This window comes from Mastacembelus armatus, chromosome 22, assembly GCF_900324485.2.
Source record: "Mastacembelus armatus chromosome 22, fMasArm1.2, whole genome shotgun sequence".
NCBI lineage: Eukaryota > Metazoa > Chordata > Actinopteri > Synbranchiformes > Mastacembelidae > Mastacembelus > Mastacembelus armatus.
The window spans coordinates 9,925,497-9,945,410 of NC_046654.1; the positions used below are offsets into that span (position 1 = coordinate 9,925,497).

Consider the following 19,914-nt stretch of genomic DNA (forward strand, 5'->3'; position numbering starts at 1 on the left):
CAAAATCCTTCTAGATTTACTCATGGAAATGTCTGGGCCTGCGAATCTGCAGCACAATAAAACGCTCAGGTTACTGTCAGTGTTTTCATCTGTCAGGTGTCTGAATCCCACACTCACACACATCCCAACGGTTCACAGATCATCTTCTCATCACTCAAGAAATGGTTCAGTCAACTTGAAGTCACATGCACTGATAGATGACACATTTATGGCAGCAAGGATTTCACAGAATGAAGGATTGGTGACTGTTACTACAATTGGTTGCATCAGATTTTTAAAAAATGTTTTCTCTTTTGCATGTTCAGGATGAGTCATTACTTTTTCTTCAATCTTAATTACATTTAGTGGATCAGGTTTGTAAATGTACATTTTGTCAACTAACTTTCTCTCAGATTTGACCAACTATTATTCTTTTCTGCAAAAAGTTGACGCTACATCACAAACTCTCAGCTCTTTCAGGTACAAGTGAGCTTGACTGTATTGTAAGTTTAATCATACTGCAGCACGGACTTTTAGTTTAGTTATAAAACTTATTTGATCAAGTCAAAATAACATTTTTATGCTCTGCTTGTTTGCACAAACATGCATTTGTCCAAACACATTTAACTGGCAAGAAAAACCTCTTGAAATTACCTGGTTTAATTAACTGTAAAGGTTTAATGGGTGTGTTCAATAAAGCCTGGAGAAATTAGAATTGTTTGTTATCTGCTTTAGCACATTGTGTTTGTTGTTGTGACTTCGATGAAGATCATATGACATTTTATGGCAAATTAATGCAGAAAAACAAGTTAATTCCACAGGATTCAAAAGTATAAATATAAATACAATGATATTAAAATGGAATTATTTTAAATTAATTACATTTTAATAATCAATAATAATAATTAATAAAATACTAGTAATTAATAAAATAATTCAAATCAAATTAACGCCCTCAGTGACTCAGTAATTATTTAAGTACTTAAAGGATATTGATGTATTGCTGAATATCATGAGGCACAGCACATTGCAGTAAAAATTTAATCCAGTCCAGTCCATCTTATACTAATATTGTGAATAATAACGGTCTCTTTAATTAGCCTGAATTGTCAGTAATATCCACAGCTCAGGGCTAAAACACGAGTAGTGTTGTGAAGCAAAACACACAAACACAAACACTCCATTACAAATCCCAGATTCCAGTAACACCTGAACAAAAGCACTGGGCTATTTGCTTCTGAGTCTGTGTATGTGTGTGTGCTTGCATTAGCACAAGTGTTTTAGGAATCATGGAGCAGCATGCGGGTCTGCCACACCCTCAGTGTCTGTGACTGTTTTTACTGTCATCAGTGGGAAACAGTGTGATACCATCTAACCCTGGCCTCAGCAAAACGCTGCAAAAACATTGTGACCCTCAATTCGTTTGGACTCTTCAACTCTGAAACATCCACCTCCTGATTAAAACTGTTTTATCGAGGATTTAAATAAAAAGGATGAATGGGTAAGTCCTAGTCGATCATGCTCTAATAGCAAAGGCAACAAGTAATCAGTTACACACGAGGAAGACAATCCCACAATGTCAATAGAAGAATATTTGTTGATCAGACTCATGTGTCCTCCAGCTAAAGTTGAGTGGATGTAAATAATAGTCTTGCACAGCTCCCATCACTTTTAAACCTCAACTGCTCTGTATGCATATATGCCCTGTAACTAACAATGTGATAATAATCTTCAAACATATTACAACATGGCTGCATTGTTCATATAGGCTCTTGCACTGTTTACACAACAGCAGCGTCCTTTACCATGAGCTCCCAAACGTCAGCTGCAACTGAACTGACAGTCCGGTGCGACTCAGTCCTCAGACCTCAGTACAGTTACAAGCTCTAGCTGCTCAGACAAGTACCCACACGCTGCAGAAGTGGAGACTCATTTGCATCTTATTTCCATCCCAGTTAAATGCCTTGAGTGAGGCGGGACAGCGTTAAAAGCCAACTGTTTTCTGGGATAAGGGAGGAGACGGGAGCGGAGTTGGGAAAGCATGGTGGGAGACAGGACTGGGGGGTTCAAAATGACAGCAATGACACAAAGCATCCAGGAGGGTTGGAGTCATTGGAAATTGTTGGAAATGCTCCTCGTTGCACATGTTTGACTTGTGCTCTTTCACTTGTGTATGTTTTATTACAGCAGTTTTAGTTTCTCAGTGTCTCTCTGTCTCTTCCAAAACACTCATGAGATCATCTCTTTCCCTCGGGCTATTGAACATCAGTAACTACAGCAAGCCTGGCCTGGGTATGTGTTTTGGTTAGGGAATTATTAAACAATGTCCTCTTTTTAGTTTTTTTTTAAATTTTTTTAATCGTATTCTTTAGTTCTCCTTTTATTATTTATTTTTATTTATTTATTTGGTTAGTCCAAAGCTGCCAGAGGATCTTAAAGCCAATAGGTGTAAAGTTTAGGAACCTCAACTTTGAGTCTGAGTCTAAACATGATGTAACAAATTTAAATTTCATTCTGAATTTGATGTTGAGCCAGTGTAAAAAAACAAAACCCAAGACCAGATCCACAACAGACCATTTTGAGGACTTTTTTTGTAAACAATCTAGGGACGTCTAAAACAAGTGAAGAGGGAGTTATGACATATAAACTATATAATAAAACCAATACATAAACAAATCAAACACTTCACACACTTTTCAGTAGAGAGTAGAGAGTCTTGTCAAGAGTGATACCTGCATTTCTGTGCATGGATTTAACTGATGAGAGATTTCCTGCACCAGCAGAGGCACCGATAAAGATCTTTGTTATCAGCATCGAGCTGAAGAAAATTTAAAAACGTGTAACTGACAGTGCATCTGCATGATATGTCTTTTGTCCTTGAGACTAAATACATTTCTAAAACTCATGTCCTTTATCACTTCAGATGGTTTCATTTATTTAACTCCAAAAGAATTAAAATTAAAAAAGCCAAGATTAGAGAAAAGTACAAAAAAGGTGGTGACACTGGTGTTGCAGAATGTTTTGTTCTTCTTTCCTGCCGCTAATTTTACTGTCCGACCCCCCCAGGATGGTGACTGTTAGAATAAACAACCTGACTCCCCAAGGGAAGAAAACGAATGGATGTTTTAGTACTTTGACTCGAGGATATTATCTTTGTAAATCTACTGTATCTTCCACTCCCTGAGAGTAACTCAGTGGGTCTTTGGTCTCTCTGCTCCCTGTCGAGTCAGCTCATTGTCATACTCCCATCCTCACACAGAACTCCAAAAACCAGACTCGCACACATCTCTTCATCCCTCCCTATCATATTAGATTATCCTGTGTCCCTCCAGTGTTCATGCAGACAAGCTCCAGCAGAAGCAGGTGTCCTTCCATAGAGATAAATAAACAGTAAACCAGGATCCAGGAGCAGGAGGTTGAATGTGTGTGTGTGTGTGTGTGTGTGTGTGTGTGTGTGTGTGTGTGTGTGTGTGTGTGTGTGTGAATGGGGGGGAGGGGAATTACGTTATTTTCTGTCTCTGTGGAGGAGAAACCTTCAATATAACTGATAGCATCTTTTAAGCCCCCTCTGTTTGTTTCTTTTCATCTTGGGCTTATGAGTTTTATTGTAAATGTGTGTTTGTATTAGGGTTTTAATTGAAATGAGTTGCAGAGGATTATTAAGAGGATAGATAGATAGATAGATAGATAGATAGATAGATAGATAGATAGATAGATAGATAGATAGATAGATAGATAGATAGATAGATAGATAGATAGATAGATAAGCACCTGAAATTTTCATACATTTTTCACTTTCTTTTCCAGACGTCCATAGAAAAAAAAAACGTGAACATCAGTGTTCCTTCCTGCAGGATGCAGATTGTTAGCCGTTAACAGTGCCAGCCCAGTCCCCCTCCCCATTTGTTTGCATGTTAAATGATCATTTCATTTGCACGCTTTTGATTATTCTGGAGGTTCCGGGGCCTAATTTGCCTGTTTCTAACCTGCAGCTGTGCAGGCTGATGGTTATCTGTCCTCCAGGACTTTCTGTCAATGACACAGGCGGGACTATCCATAAAGTAATGAGAAGGGTTTACCTGCAGTTACACAGGATGCAAAACTGAAAATGTGATATCACATTTTGTCTGCATGCTTGAAAACCAGATTTAGGATCCAAGTTCGTGGATATTTTGGAAGTTAGACTCATCAATCTATTTCAATAAGATTTCAATTTTTCTACTCTATCTTTAACTTTGAACCTAAAAGACTATTTAGAAAATACCCAGATACATCTAATATTTGAATGTACTTTTACACAGAGTGAGGGGTGTGTCTTTTGTCTCCCACCTTTTACACTGGAAGCTTCACATCAAGACAATTTGTAATGGCCACTATCTATTTCACTGTGCAGACTGTTGTTTTAAGAGAGATGTGGAAAAAATGAAACTCTCCCTCAAATGCATCATCTTTGTCATTATAAACCGAGCCAGTTTCTAGTGTCACAGGAACCTCTGGCCTTGTGTTACCTTGCATAAAAATGATTGAAATGCTTCTTGCTGGGGGGCAGAGCTGAAGTTGCATTGCAGCAATAATCAGTCCATACATGCAAATTATTTCAGACAGTATCTGCACCTAATGCTGTAGTGATTATTTGCTAGAAAGATCTTCCTCCTTTGCAGTCTGTAAATCAGCAGCCAACCCCTGGGGTGTGTTGAAAATAAACTTCTCCAGTGCTTTTCACAAGGTTGTGACTCATTTTCAACAGTCCAGTTTTTAATCCTTCAGTTATTTTTATTTTTTCTTTGCCTTTAGTCCTTCAGTCCTGTGTGTGTTTTTCAGTAATACATCCCCCCCTAGTCATTCACTCCCAATTTTAAAATAACATTTGTTAAACCCTGTTCTTCCACTGGCTCATCCCGAGACTATCGACAGCTCCAGGTAGGCCACAAGGTGAGCCAATCACGACCTCGGAGAGGGTAATTGACAGTGAGACCCCGCCCTCCCATCCACCTGTAATCCAATCCGCGGCCGTGTCACAGGTAAAACCGGCCTCAATTTTTCAGCATTGCCCCCAAAAAGCGAGAAAAGCCGACAAAACCCGTTCTCTCAGTAGGGGACACGTTGTTTGTTGCCGCGGCCCTCATCCAGTGTTAGCGGCGGAGTTCACCACGGTAAAGAAGACGGATCGGATTTTCAGTACCAACTAGAAAGTCCAGTTCGACCGACCGAGATGTCACAGGAGCATGACAAGTAAGTTGTCCTGACTCTTCACATTTAGCCTGCACATACAAGCAGCTTGTCAGTATAAGCTTTTAATACTGACACTAAATATTTTTTGTGGAATTTTTTTTGTTTTTGTTTTGTTTTTGTTTTTTTTGCACTTTTTTAAAAAAAGTTCATGGCACAGACGGATTTTAAGAGCCGAAGTCAAAGTGTGGTCCAGCTCTGACCTGCAGCCTCTGCCTGAAATGTTAAAAGTTTCCAGTGGCATTTGCCTAGAATTGAAGCATTACTATATTAGGATTATTATCTCTCCTTGTTCATACGGTACGTTTACTCTGAGTCTGACTGCCGAGAGGCAAAGCGATTACTTTCTCATAGTTTCCCAGGCTGACTCCGCTTATTTCACCTGTCATGTTCAAGCCTGTACAGGTGTATCTCCACCTGTCGTGAGAGCGGAGGCGCCTGTTAGAGTAAAAAACTGTCCCGTGATAGCGATGGGCGGTTTAGTGTTTGATTTTGCTTTAAGCTCTAACAGTTATGTTCATGTTAATGGTGTTTGTTCAGGAATAAACCTGCACCTCAGCAGCGTGCAGTCATCTGATGAGAACTGTCTCTGCACATGCTTTTTATATGCAAGAGAGTTGATCAACAGCTGCTTTGAACATATATAGAAAGTATTTTATGTATGTTGAGAGAGATGATTAGTCTATATATGTGTTTTTTTTTTTTGGTTTTTTTGTTTGTTTTGAGTGTAATGACAAGGAGACTTTTGAGGGGGGTGAAATTGTACACCTGCTAGGCGTTGGCTCGACTACTAACACAATGTAAGCAGGCACAGGGCTATATGAGGTTTTAGTGGATTTTACTCTGAGCTACTCTAAAGTGTTGAATCTATGAATCACAAATTAAAGAGATAAATGCAACATTTCTAAACTTGACATAGAAAAGCATAGATGGGATATATATATATATATATATATATATATAATTTGTGAATTTCATGCCGCACTACTGACGTCTTTCTCTCCAAGTATAATCTAATTTACATTTCTGTCTGAAGAACAGTTTGTTTTAGTAATGGGTTACATTTCCTGAGAGTTTTATTGCCTGTAAATGGTGGATCTTATCAGGTTGCTGGTTATGAACAGCACAATTAGATATAGGATTACTAATTATCACTTTGCTTGGACCATTGAGAGGAGAAAAAGCTGCATTTGTTGTAGATACTCAACATGGAAACTGAGCCCGTCCATTTCCACTTTATCATAACTACCCGTTTGTGGCAGAGGGGTGATTGGAGATGTATTGTTGAGGTTCGGCAAGTAAAGGTAATGATGAAACTTTAATAGGAAGAGCTCACCAAACGATTTCACTAGTCATTAGGCCTGACATGTCTATATAAACAGAAGCTGAGCAAACATTTAAATTTACTGTAAACAGGCAACTTCACTGTTTAAACACTCAATATTTTCCCAGTTGGTGAAACTACATGCTGTATTTTTGTTTCCATTTAAATTGAAGATGTTCGCCTGAGTTCACTGAGCCTAAAAAATTTAATATATTATTATTTAATATATTTAAACCTTTACAAGCAGGCGAGACACACAAAAACATATGATGGCGTATTTGCATTGGTCCCACTCTGTGCTGTTTACTAAACAGCAGCTCTCAAGGCCTCAAAAGATGGTAGAGGAGGAAGAAGATGCAGGCGGTGCATAAAAACTCGTGATTATTTTTCACAAACAGGTCTCCTTACGAAAACAATAGCAAGGTGCTGTTAAGACACAGGAATGTGGCCTGGTCACATACGTCAGTCGCGGTCAATGTCTCAGCCAATGAGCGAGTCCTCGAACCAGAGTCGTCACACTGGACGAGCCTGTAGAGCATCTTTTTAGTGGAGACACCTCGGTGGTTCGATGGCTGAGATATGTTGCACAATCATGGAAAAGCCTGAACAACAGGTCTCACACATAAAGGCCATCTACATGAGCTCTCCGTCTAAAAACCTGTTTGTCTGTTTTGAACGAGGCCGTGATTTTAGGTCTTGGCTTTGTGAACTTGTACAAAGTCAGTGAGGAGAATCAATCTGATTGAATGCTTGAGGAGAAACCAATAAACCCTTTTTTTCCTCTTTTAAACATGAAAAGTAGTTCCCATACACTTTTATTGATATAATGCCTTCAGTTGACGTCCTCGTCATACATCTAAATGACGTCCTGTAAGCAGATCTCTGCATTAATAACAGCACTGATATCTTAGTACGTGGTCTGTAGACAGTAATTTAGAAAACCCTGTCCTCCCCCAGTAAGCGTGCGGTCCTGGTTCTCCAGAACGAGCCAGGTTATGGTGGTCAGCGCCGCTCCTTCACCACAGAAGATGAAGCCTGGAAGTCATTTCTGGAAAACCCACTGACTGCCGCCACCAAGGCTATGATGAGCATAAATGGAGACGAGGATAGCGCTGCAGCTCTTGGCCTGCTCTACGACTACTATAAGGTATCTGAGAAACCTTAGACATTACTTTCTTGACCATGCAGGAATAAAATTTTCCACATTTCATAGTTTCCTTTGTTGAATCTTTGCCTATATGACCTCTCTTCATACTGACGTTTGACCATTAAGTGACGTCTGTGTAGCGGAGCCTATGTGATGTAACTAATCTAGCTGCCCATGTAGACAGGACGGTGGCCTGAGTTGTTGGGTGTGATGTGGTCAGGCGTTGAGCGGCTGTGTTTACCCTCCCATACAGGTGCCCAGGGAAAAGAGAACAATACCCCAGAGCAAGCCAGACACACTGGTCTCTGATGTGGATCCCAACAAAAGGTAAACAACAGCCCTCACCTAATACCACCCCCCTTAAAAATAAAAGCAGAGGGGAACTACGACAAGAAGGGCATGGGGAGGGTCAGGCTCTTTAATTATTTTGTTTTGTTTGTTTGGAGTTTTGTATGTACACGGGAGCCGAACCTTGTAAAGTGCAGGTTAAAAAGCCCATTTATTAAAATCTATTTAAATCTGCTCACATATTTATTTTTCTCAGATGAGAGAAAAAGACTTTTGAGGAAGAAACCTGCCTTGTTTTTACCTTGTATATTTCTATATGTTTTGTTTTTTAGTTTGCATTAAAACACAAGGCTCATGAGGTTTTCTTTATCTCCTCAACTAATCTCACTGAAATCAACAACCTAGACAATCGCAGAAGTTGTACAGTACATTAAATATAAGGCTAATGAAGAATTTAGCTCGACAGCTTTCAAATTAATTGGAAATGGTTTAATATCATATATAATCATATAATAATCTAATATCATTATAGTTTAATATCATATTTTTCATAACATGCTGGAAAAGACTCTTAATGTGTTGCAGACACCAGATCCAGCCTGGACACTCCATAGCTCCACTGCAAGAAGCCGGTATGGAGAGCCGAATCCAGGTCCTGAAGGGACCCTTCAATATTCTTCAGCTGGCTCAGGACAAAAGGGCCCAGTTCCCTTCACCAGGTATGTTCAGAGTCAGTAACAGAAACTGACACAAGGAGCTTAAGAAACAGAGAAAAGTTAATTCTGAGTTTGTTGATTTTGTCTACTCAGACACGACAGTCACAGTTTCCATTGCCACCATGCCAAATTACCCACCCGTCAAGACAGAGGTGCCTGCCCACGGCTTCTCAGTGACCGTGCCAAACAACTGCAACGAAACCGACAACCATGTGCCCGGCTTTGACCGCCAGCTTACCCACAACACAGTCCAGTTCAGCCCGAGCACTCAGTCCCGCACGCCCCCCGACTCCACCTTCTCCGAGAGTTTCAAGGAAGGTTCCCAGGAGGTGAGTGTTTCGATCCCCCTCTCTCAAAACTCCACTAATGCTCTCCCTACAATCTCCCCTCCTCCTCCTCCTCTCCTTCGCTTTCCTCTCCTCTCTCTCAGATCTCTTCTGTCAGACAATAGGATATTCACCTGATCCCATGGAGCCAGCGGTGGGCTTAGCCTTCCCCGGTTTTATTTGAACATGCCAAAATAGCGGCCAGTGTGTTATTATGCCATTGTCTCACCAACACAATAAAGTGCTGTACTTTTCTCTTACAATAGCCAAAGCCCTTTCTCTCTCTTTCTCTTTTTAACCTAGAGGGGAATTACCTTAGAAAAGAGTAGCCCAACAAAACCCCAGTACAGGAGTGGGTGAGGGGGGGTTAACAGCACATCATAGAGACATTTGAACAAAAATAAATGGGATGAAGGAAATGAATTAATAAAACTTACACGAAAAGAGATAAAAATCCCTAAGGGGAAATACTTAAAGATATTGACAATTCCTTTGGTATGTTATAACAGGAGACAAATAAAATGAATCATTTTAAATTAAGTGAAAGTAGGTGTTTCTGTGTCTCATTGAGTTTTTTCTGTGTTTTCTTTGCATTGCAGGTGTTTTCCTTCCCAGGGGATCTCCAGTTACGTATGGCCTCCATGACGCCCGAGGACTACAGTCAGTTTGACACTGTGCCGGGGTAAGTCGCTGGCCCACCGCCCGACTTCCACAACCACGCCACCATTCAGCTTTTGACACACCACCGCCTGGGGGGGATGTCAGACACCCCTCCGTGTGAAAGACAAGAATCTGCACGAGTGTTATCTGGCCACGCTGATTTGAAGTCACGATTCACCTACTCTAGCTAAATGAAGTGTGCCCCGTTAAGTTTTAACTGGCTATTTTATTTCTGTCTCACATCAGACATGAATTAATTGAAATTTTCTTATTATCAATGCAGAGATATCCCAGAAGTTTGTGAAGTTTTACTTCCTTCTTAATACTTACTGGATCCTGCCCTTTTCCTTATTTTAGGAATAATTTTGAGTACACTCTTGAGGCTTCCAAGTCTCTCCGTCAGAAAACAGGTGATGGGACGATGACGTACCTCAACAAAGGCCAGTTTTACCCAATTACCCTCAGGGAGATTGACACCAAAGGCATGCAGCAACCCATCACCAAAGTCAGGGTAAGAAAGAAGGATAGAAAATCTAAAACAACGCAGGTTTATTGACCGTAATCGTGTGCTAAATATCATTAAAACACATTAACTTGTCATTGTGTGTATAATATTGTTTCCAGAGTGTGGTGATGGTGGTGTTTGGAGAGGAGAAATGCAGAGACGATCAGTTGAAACACTGGAAGTACTGGCACTCCAGACAGCACACTGCCAAACAGAGGTGTCTCGACATCGGTAAGAACTGATGAGTGACTTAAATCAGGCAGTTACAGCCGAGGCCTCTTAGAGTTTAGTTTCTAACGTGGATCAGGCTGAGTTGAAAGGGCAGCTTAGCAGTCGCTGCCAGGAAAGGCGTGTTGTTTGGCTGTGACAGTTGAGTTTGGCTGTTAAACTGTAAGTGTGCAGCCTCTACAAACCTCCAGATTCCAACAGTAACGAGACCAAAAAAACCCTTTTCTTCTTCAAGTTTTTCTGATTTCTTAAGCGTCTTTCTTTTGATTTAATTAGAATTAAGTTGCTTTTTGATGATACTTAGTCACGTTTTGTATCTTACCTGATCAGTAAACTCTTTGTTGTTATTTCAGCTGATTACAAGGAGAGTTTCAACACCATCGGCAACATTGAGGAGATTTCCTACAATGCTATTTCCTTCACCTGGGACACCAATGAGGAGGCCAAAGTAAGATAGTAAAACATCCACAGTACATGAAACATGTACACACATCCACACACACAATTTCACAACTAACTGATGCTATCTAATCAAAAGACTGCTTTAACGTGCCATAAAAAAAATAAAAGTAATCCAATGTGGGTCCATAGAAGCTGCTGTTTCGGCTTCAGTGTTCTTGTAAAAACTATAACGTTCGGCTCTCAGGATCACTGGTGATCCAAGGTCTCCATGCACTTCCTTGGCTTGAACTCTTAATATGAGCCTTGAACTTTTCACATCCACACTTTTAAACCCTTAAGCCAAGAATTGACTGCTCCTATTTTTTTAAGACCCTGTGTGGTTTTCACCACAGACCAGAAATAAGGTGTCAGGTGTTGACACCCCTTTGTTGGTGATCATAAACCACTTTGTTCAATCCAAAACAGTCGTTAGAAAAAAATAGGGGCTTAAATGGAAGAGTGAAGATACTGTCATGTCCACACCCCCCCACCCAATGGGTGATTAGTCAGGCTGCGTAGAGGAAATGTGTGTCTGTGTAAGAGATTTTCTGCGCTATGCCTACATGCATTCTTGACTGGTTCGACCTGCCCGTCACTTCTATTGTAGCGCTGCTTGTTAAGGTATTTCTGCACGCCAGACACAAGCAACAAAAGGTGCAGGAATGAGGAAACTCCACAGGGATGACGAAGACAGGACTGGTCAGTTGACAAATCGTGTCCAACGGATCAGAAAGGTGACAGAGAGGAGGAGCTTTCCTCTCTTTCACTCCTGGTCTTTTATTTGTTGTTGACCCTCATGGCGCTCGTTTGCACGGTTTCACCATCAACCTGAGATGGACGACGACTAACAGGCTAACAAACAGACAACATGGTTCCGTGGTTCATTTCCAGCGTCCTCCTCACTGTAGACTTCACTTAACATAAATAAACACACACACACACACACACCAGGATGTGGGTCCAACTGCCTCATGACTAGAGGCCTGTGTCCATAGGATGTTCATCCTTGTGTGTGTTCATGACTTCACTGTGTGTGTATTTTTGGAAACATTGCCCCGCCAGGTTGTTTGAGCACCTCATTGGTGTGGTGTTTTAGATGACAGATGAAGATGTGTGTATGTGTGGCCTGCCCTGGCGGTGATTGCCCTGCAGCATACATGTATTTGCGAAGGGCAGCCCCTCCCTTATGTGTACCTGCTCTGGGGCAACTAACAGGAATCGTCGACGTTTTTTTGGCACAGTCTATGCATTTTTTTTTTTATCTTTTAAAGTCCCCTCAGCCCTCGTAGTATGATATACTTTATCAGTCAGTAAGTTTCTTGATCATTTTGAGACTTCAACACCAAACCAATGATTAAAAAATGACACAGGCATCTATAAAAATGATAAGTATCATAGTATAATTAAAGGGCAGGTTATTTAACTTTTAACAGAAAATAGAAAATGCCCAAAATAAAACTAATACACAGTCTATGTGAATGTAAAGTGATTTTATGATTGTGTTCAAATGTTAAATGTCCAAATGCTCACCTTGGACCCCCTCTATTTGGTGTTTCAAATGTTCTGTTATGACAGTGCGTTCTGTTGACACAATGATAACCTGTTTTCAATACAAGCACCAGGAGGACAAAGGAGCATCTTCACATTGAGCCTGTGATCACTGAAGTCGATCAGTAGAGGGCAACAGAGAACACTGAATGGACTCACAGTCGAGGGCTCTGCTGCAGAAAAGCCTTTGTTACACTTACATAAATGATAAAACACTTAGATTAAAAATCTTGTCTTCTCTTCGATGTTTAATTGTTCTCAATTTTGTACAGGTGTAGTTGGATGTTTTCATGTTACTTTTCTCATGTTTTCTTCCTCCTTTGTCTGTCCACAGATCTTCATCTCTGTCAACTGTCTGAGCACTGACTTCTCCTCTCAAAAGGGGGTGAAAGGTCTTCCTCTGAACCTGCAGATTGACACTTACAGCTACAACAACCGCAGCAACAAGCCCATCCACCGCGCCTACTGCCAGATCAAAGTCTTCTGTGACAAAGGAGCTGAGAGGAAGATCCGAGATGAGGAGAGGAAGCAGTCCCGCCGGAAAGGGAAGGTGGCTGAGCTCAACCCTGGCCTGACCTGTGAGTCGCTCAGGACTGTGTTAAGTGTGTTTTCACAATGATTAAACATCGACATGCACTGATTTCCTTTGGAAAAGAAAACGTAGTGATAAGAGCCGTCACATTTCACACGACAAAGTCAAAATGACAAGTTCAGACACGACTGCAGTAGAAAACATGCAGCCATGTAGAAAATATCTCTTGCTCAAAGCCAAACTTGCTGTCATTTAATCATATAAGGTGATCTTTCTTTCTCTTAAAGCTTCACTTATCAATTTTTTATGCAAATAATGTAGATACTTATCCTGGTGAACCAAAAGAGTTATCAGTTATCATAACTTTGTGGTTATCCTTGAGTTTGTTTTAGCTTCAGACCCCCAACTTAGCCCAGCCCAGAAAAGTCTATAAAAATAGGTTTAAAACCTTTTTAATGACCTTCTGCATGAATAGACTTAACAATGACTTCCCGTCATGATCTTTCTCTCTTTACAGTTGTGGATGTCAAAGTTCCCATCATCCAGAAACGCAACGATGTGACCATCTTCAAGATGATGAATGACCTCGAGACCCAGCCTGTCCTCTTTATTCCTGACATTCACTTCTCCACCTTCCAGCGCCACGTGAGTGCAGATCACTGGCACAAAGCTCTGATATCACCAATTCTGTTTAATATAGCACATAACCTGTCTTGTATTTCATTTCTGGGACTGAACATGTTTTTGCTACTGTTATGTACCACTCATGGCATCTTAGGTGGTCTATAAACAGTTTGTGTTGCAGCTTCTTCCCACTCAGCAGCCAACTGGGTCGAAGTGACCTGCTTGCTTACTATTTGGCAGGAACATAACGTTCTGGTTTTGTGCTCTGATAGGAGTCCTATATACTGATGGCTGTGTTTCAGCCTGCTTAGTAACATTATGAATCATTTACCAATGACTTGAAACAGACCAGGGGGTTAAGAACATACTACCTGCACTGCCACCTTAAGCCCTGGGTAAAGGAAACAGGTAGATTTTAATAAGGAGGGACAGCTGCAGTTTTGTTACTGGCATGTGGTTACTGTACTTAGCAGACAGGAGACAAACATATGCATACACATATTCATATCCATACATTATTACACTGGTCCGGGCGTGTGTTCACGGTGTGTGTGTTCATTGCTGTGCAATTTCCCCATTGTGTGACTAATAAGGGTAAATAACTTAACTAACTTAACTTAATTATCCTGTGCAAGGCTGTGCCGTGTGTGACGTTTGTCATGTTTTTATGGGTTTTGACAAGCAGCAGGCATCTCTTCCTAAACTGGACTCTGAGCTTTGGTTCCTCTAACATGTGACCTGACTTACAGGGATGTGTGTGGGTGTGTGTGCATGTACACCTGGCCTGCACACATTTTGGGTGGTGTTCGTGGGGCATTTCAAGCTTTGTTTGAGCGTTTCATTTAGAAAAGAAAACATCAGTTGGGCGTTTCAGGCTTTGTTCAAAATCTTTTCTGTCAGTGAACATGTATGATAAGCTGGTTTAGTTATATAGAAAGTGACAGCAGGTAAAAGGAATTTAACCCATTAGGAAATTTCATTATTTTTTAACTTTAGCTGCCCCCTGCTGGTCAAATTATGAACAGTCCCAGCTGAGCACAAATAACAAAAATGTACTCTCTTTTTGTGTAACTCCATGGATGAAGGATGGGCAGGAGATTATTTTAGGTGTTGACTTTGTCACTGGACCTGACTGAACTGCACAGAGCCGTGCTATCACTGTTTCTGATAAACCCTGAGTTTACTAGGTTCCCTCTCAGAATAGACTTCTATTAAGGGAAACACATGAAATCAATACGGGTCTGGGACAAAAGGCTTCAAAAACAGCAACTAAAGTAAAAAATACTTTTTCCTTTTTTTGTTTTTCCCTTTTGATTTTAATATTTAAAAAAAAAAAAAATCAAACCTATGACCCTCTTTTAAAGTCCAGACCTGCACTTTGATTGTTTCTTCATTTGAATCTGCACAGCCTTTGCATGCATACAGCTGCAGATTTGTTTGTGTTGACAGTTCTCAGTGATGAAGGAAAAATAAGTTGAACACAGGAAACCTTTGGCTTTGAGCAGACAGTGATTTAGAGGAGATGGAAGTTTCTGCAGTTACACTTTGCAGGTTATACTGTAGACAAAATTATGTTTAACTGCATGTTCATGAATATTTGACACCCCACTATGAGATAGTTATGGCAGATATTATTAGCACTTCAGAGCAAACCCTATGTATTGTTTTTTATTTTTTATGTTCCATTTGAGTAAATTTTTGCCTCTGTTTTTCTTGCAGCCTTTTTCTGCAGAAGATGGTGAGGACAGGTGAGTTCACAGAAGCTCTGATTTCACACGTGTTCTTTTGACACTTGCTTTTTACTTGATTTGAACTGAAAACAACCTTTGGCATCTTCCCATTTAAAGACATGCAAGGATACTTGCGCTGTTTCTAGGAAATGTCTATGAGCTTTTGAGTGCATACGTGTGCACGTGTGTGTTGTATAATCTGCTAGCTGGTTCTTAAGGTCATTTATTAAGTAGTGATTCGTGTGTGTCTGCTGCAGCTCAGGCATGAAGAGATTACCCTTCAGTGATGAAGAGTTTGGTTCTCCCACAAACAAGATGCCGAGGCTGGAGGAACCAAAGAAAGGTACTGTGTGTGTGTGTGTGTGTGTGTGTGTGTGTGTGTGTGTGTGTGTGTGTGTGTGTGTGTGTGTGTGCTCTTGTTGTAGTGAAATGATGAGACATGCTGATCAGGGGTCGTTCACTGGGGCCAAATCACTGTGTAAAAGTGTGTGCACAGGAATGTACGTGTAGGATGTGTGTTTACTGTCATTGACCCATGAAGGCACTACACCCCCCCCCCCCCCACACACACACACACACACACACACATACACTATCTCTCTCTGGGCCATGTGATTATTCCAGGTCTTTCAAAACACACACATGTTCCCGAGTCCTCCACTGACCAAACAAGCGTGCACACACATGCAAACAAGCCAATGACCTTTACTCTATATCCTATTCATAGGCACACAGATATTTTTCCAGTGCTAAGTAGATAAATAAATGCTTTAAAATGAAGTGGATGGTTTTAAACAGGCCTCACTTCAGTTAACAGTGATGAGATGTTCAGGGATTTCAAGAAAAACTGAGATACACACAAAATGATGTACAGTGCGTGTATGAGTATGTGAGTTCAATGTGAGTTCAACAACGTTAACGGGCCAATAATTAGCAAAATGCTAACACTAACTCAGCAAAGCAGATATCTGCAAAAGTTAATCAAAATAAATGATCATGAAACTTGTTACTTCATTTTCCACCGCACAACAGTGTTGTTTTGCAGGCAATTGTCGTGGTAGTTTGTTATGCACAAAGTTACCAGTCAGACAAATGTACATTATTTTTAATTGTAAATAAAATCATTTTTAATGCACTGAGGTTGAACATTGTCCATATTTTCAGTGTAGTCTATCTAATCCTTTTTACAAAACGAACACAACTTAAACCATATACAATAATTATATATTATAACTATACAATACTAAGATGATGCAAATACATACTCAGTTTTGTTGTATATTATATATTATTTCAGATTTCTTGATTTTATTTTTTTGTTTAACATTAATTTATAGCCATTAAAGCCTCTGAACAATCTCAAATGAACAACCTCAGCTTTCTGGTGGTCTTGAAATGTTCTCAAACAGTCATCCATGGCTGCTCAAGCCCACAATGAGCGAAGCATAACTGTGGCCTGTCAATAACCATAGCAGTACGAAGCCAAACATCAGCATACAGTCACAGACTTTATGGTTTCACTTCTTTCTTTTTTAGTTTTATTCCATATACAGATGTGGATCAAGCTAGTGAAAACTTATGTCTCTAAATAGACCCCATCTTAGAGACCTTATTTAGAGACCGAACATATCACCAGTTCCTGCAAACATGTTGGAAAACAATATGAGAAAAGCTATTTGGAGCTTGATCTATTTTGAGGAAACTCTGTGTAGTGAATGAGAGGTGGCTCTGTCCTTTAGAACCACAGTACTGATGATGATAAATCTGCTTTGTCTGGGCCCCGTGCCATTGCTTAGAGTCTGGATGTGTGCCAACATGGGGGTTTCTTAAAATGGCCTGCAGATACATATACATATATATAGAGAGAGAGAGAGAGAGAGAGAAATGTACTAATGCATTTAACATATGTGTGCATGTGCTTGAACCTTACTACTTAGAATAAGACAGGAATGCAGTAAGCCCACAAATCCTCAAACCCACACAAATGATTCAAACCAGCAAACAATCTGTTTGGTCTGATGCAAATACATGTTTTGTGCCTATCAGTGACTTTTGTCAGAGCTCAGATTAGCATTTGGGTTTGTGTCTAATCAATGAACATACGTGCTTTGGCTTTAACGCCTGCATTCCTCCTCTCTCTATTCTCCCCACACAGTCCTGCTGTACGTGCGCAAGGAGACAGAGGAGGTGTTTGATGCCCTCATGCTGAAGAATCCCACATTGAAAGGCCTGGTGGAAGCTGTAAGTTGTCTTCACTTTACTGAACCAGAAATGGCTTACATTGCTTTTTATTTTCATTAATATTGGTGGTCTCTGCCTTCCATGCTGCAGCCTGAGACCAAATTCTCACTTGTGTCTAAAGGACAATAACAGACCAATTGAGCTGTGACAGAACCCTGAAAAAAATGATGGGAAACATAAGAACAAGGAGTGGACTGGGGAAAGAGACATAGAGAGTGTGTAGGTGTTAATGAAAAGAGACCCAGGAGGACCATAAAGTCAAGATAGGGACAGAAGGGGCCTAACGGTCATATAAAAAAGGTGGAGGTGTCCTGGGGAGGGAGAGGAAGTGGAAATGGGGACATCTAAAAGGCAAAGGGAAATCTAAGAAAAAAAAAGACACAGGTGTAAAATAAAACAACTTCATGGGTCTTTAAGTTTATGAAGACAGATGGAGTCCAGTAACAGTAACGAGTTGAGAAACTAAAAGAGGTTAAGTCTTTGATTAGAAACAGTAGCAAGTCTTCCGTGCACAATCTGTATTTGTTTTTATGTTTCATTCATATTTTAAGAGATTTATATTTTTTTTCCAATCAGATTTCAGAGAAATATGAGTTGCCTTTGGAAAAGGTCGGAAAGGTGTATAAGAAGTGTAAGAAAGGGTGAGTATCAGTGATGAACACATTCACACTATATTTAAAACTTTGTGAAGGAGAAAACCTGTTAAATTAATTACCAACTACAGAAATGACAATCCATCTTTTTCCTTATATACCTCAGGTATGTGAGTTTTACCTCTAGTATGCAAATGAAGCTGTTGCTATAGTTTTCTTTTAAAATGCAAATAATAAAGATGCAAACTAAGAGCAGTATTCATCTTCCCAGCTTAACAAGTAATCCTTTAAAAGTGGAATATTAAAAGTGTAATGTTATTAATTCTTCTTTTACATTAAAAAACATCAGGATTGGTCCTCCACTCTTTGCAGCTTTAAAACCAAAATCATTTTTTGGGATGACAATGAAGTAAACGAGACAATAACACCCACATCTCTTTCACTACAGTATTCTAGTCCACATGGATGACAACATCATCAAACACTACTCCAACGAAGACACCTTCCAGATCAGCATGGAGGAGTTGGGCGGCATGTACAAACTCACCCTCACTGAGATCTGATTGGACAGGAGCAGGTGACATCATCCTGAACAGAGGTGCCATCAGGACCAGTGGTTTACATGTGTAGCTATGCAGAGATTACAGACTTGATCTAAAACATACATCATGTTGTCTTGGTTCTGTATTTCAGGCAAACAGATTGAAAAACACAGATTGAAAAACAAAGTCCCAAAATAGACATCTAAAAAGCCATAGCTCTTAATAGACACTATCATTAGAGATGTAAGTTATACATTTTTATTCATTTTAAAACTTTCATTGTGCATGGCATTTTACATGTGAGGACATCCTGATTGTTACGACATCTTGGTTTTGTATAGTTAGAAGATGGGTTGCAGCTCAAATATTAGTGCTTACTACTTTTGTAAATTTTGTTCTAAATGTGCAGAGTGACTGCGGTGGTGCTATACCTCATGCTACGCAAGCAGCACTGTTTTTCACATATTTGGAGTTTATGAGGAGAAACGGCTCATCTTTCCCTTCCTAAAGCCATAGCACTGATGATTAAGGTATTTAGTACAGAAAATGAAGACAGCAAATTGTAAATGGAACCCGTGGGTTTCCTGTATTAATACTAAACAACATGGCAGTATTTAGTGTGTAAAACTTTCTTCAGCCATCATTTAGTTAGGATACACTATTGTAAATGTTTGTTGTGTTTTGAACAATAAGATACATGTTGTTTATGAATGAAATGGCTTTAAAGATTTTTTTTCTCCTTAGATCAATTGAAATATTGGCCTTTTTGTAAGTGTTACCAAATATATTGATGATAATGCTAAAACACCTACCCTTCACCCGTAGAGTAGTTTTCTGACTGTTGATGAAATAGGTCAATGAATGTCTAGGATAGTTTTGAGTTTAGACTGTTCTGGAAGTGCAATATGATATTTAAGTACAGATGCATTCAGAAAAAAATCCTCTATTGTCACAACAACAGTATATACACATATTAACTGATAAAACAGATTTTTTTAAAATGGAAATAATGTTGTATATATCCTCTGGAAAAAAAAAAAGGATCTATGATCCCTCCTTTTGTATCTCAGTACTTATTGTGTATATATTTATTAAGAGAATGGATGTGGGTAATTTTTTTTTTACAATATATATCCAAATTTCTATTATTCCTAATAATATAATATTCTGCCTTTTTATATGAAGTTATGAACATTACATGTCAGAGGGCAAAAAGTTATTATCATGTTTTTAATTGTTTCTTTTTTTGTAAAGGATTTGA

General features: G+C 39.7%; 1 protein-coding gene across 1 annotated transcript; it reads left to right on the forward strand.

Moving 5' to 3' along the window:
• The first annotated feature begins 5,045 nt into the window (after positions 1-5,045).
• On the forward strand, positions 5,046-19,914 carry grhl1 (grainyhead-like transcription factor 1). Its single transcript, XM_026309809.1, has 16 exons — positions 5,046-5,211; positions 7,490-7,679; positions 7,933-8,006; positions 8,553-8,686; positions 8,777-9,012; positions 9,609-9,691; positions 10,027-10,180; positions 10,294-10,405; positions 10,756-10,850; positions 12,726-12,969; positions 13,441-13,568; positions 15,267-15,295; positions 15,535-15,620; positions 17,433-17,518; positions 18,095-18,159; positions 18,560-19,914. The coding sequence occupies exons 1-16, from the start codon at positions 5,192-5,194 to the stop codon at positions 18,672-18,674; spliced, it is 1,851 nt and encodes a 616-aa protein (XP_026165594.1). The 5' UTR covers positions 5,046-5,191; the 3' UTR covers positions 18,675-19,914.

Bases quoted from the DNA above. Each gene is read 5' to 3' on its own strand.
- grhl1 (XM_026309809.1), top strand. From the start codon at position 5,192: ATGTCACAGGAGCATGACAA. The intron at 13,569-15,266 runs GTGAGTGCAGAT...TTTTTCTTGCAG, and splicing joins TCTCCACCTTCCAGCGCCAC to CCTTTTTCTGCAGAAGATGG. The intron at 18,160-18,559 runs GTGAGTATCAGT...CTTTCACTACAG, and splicing joins TATAAGAAGTGTAAGAAAGG to TATTCTAGTCCACATGGATG.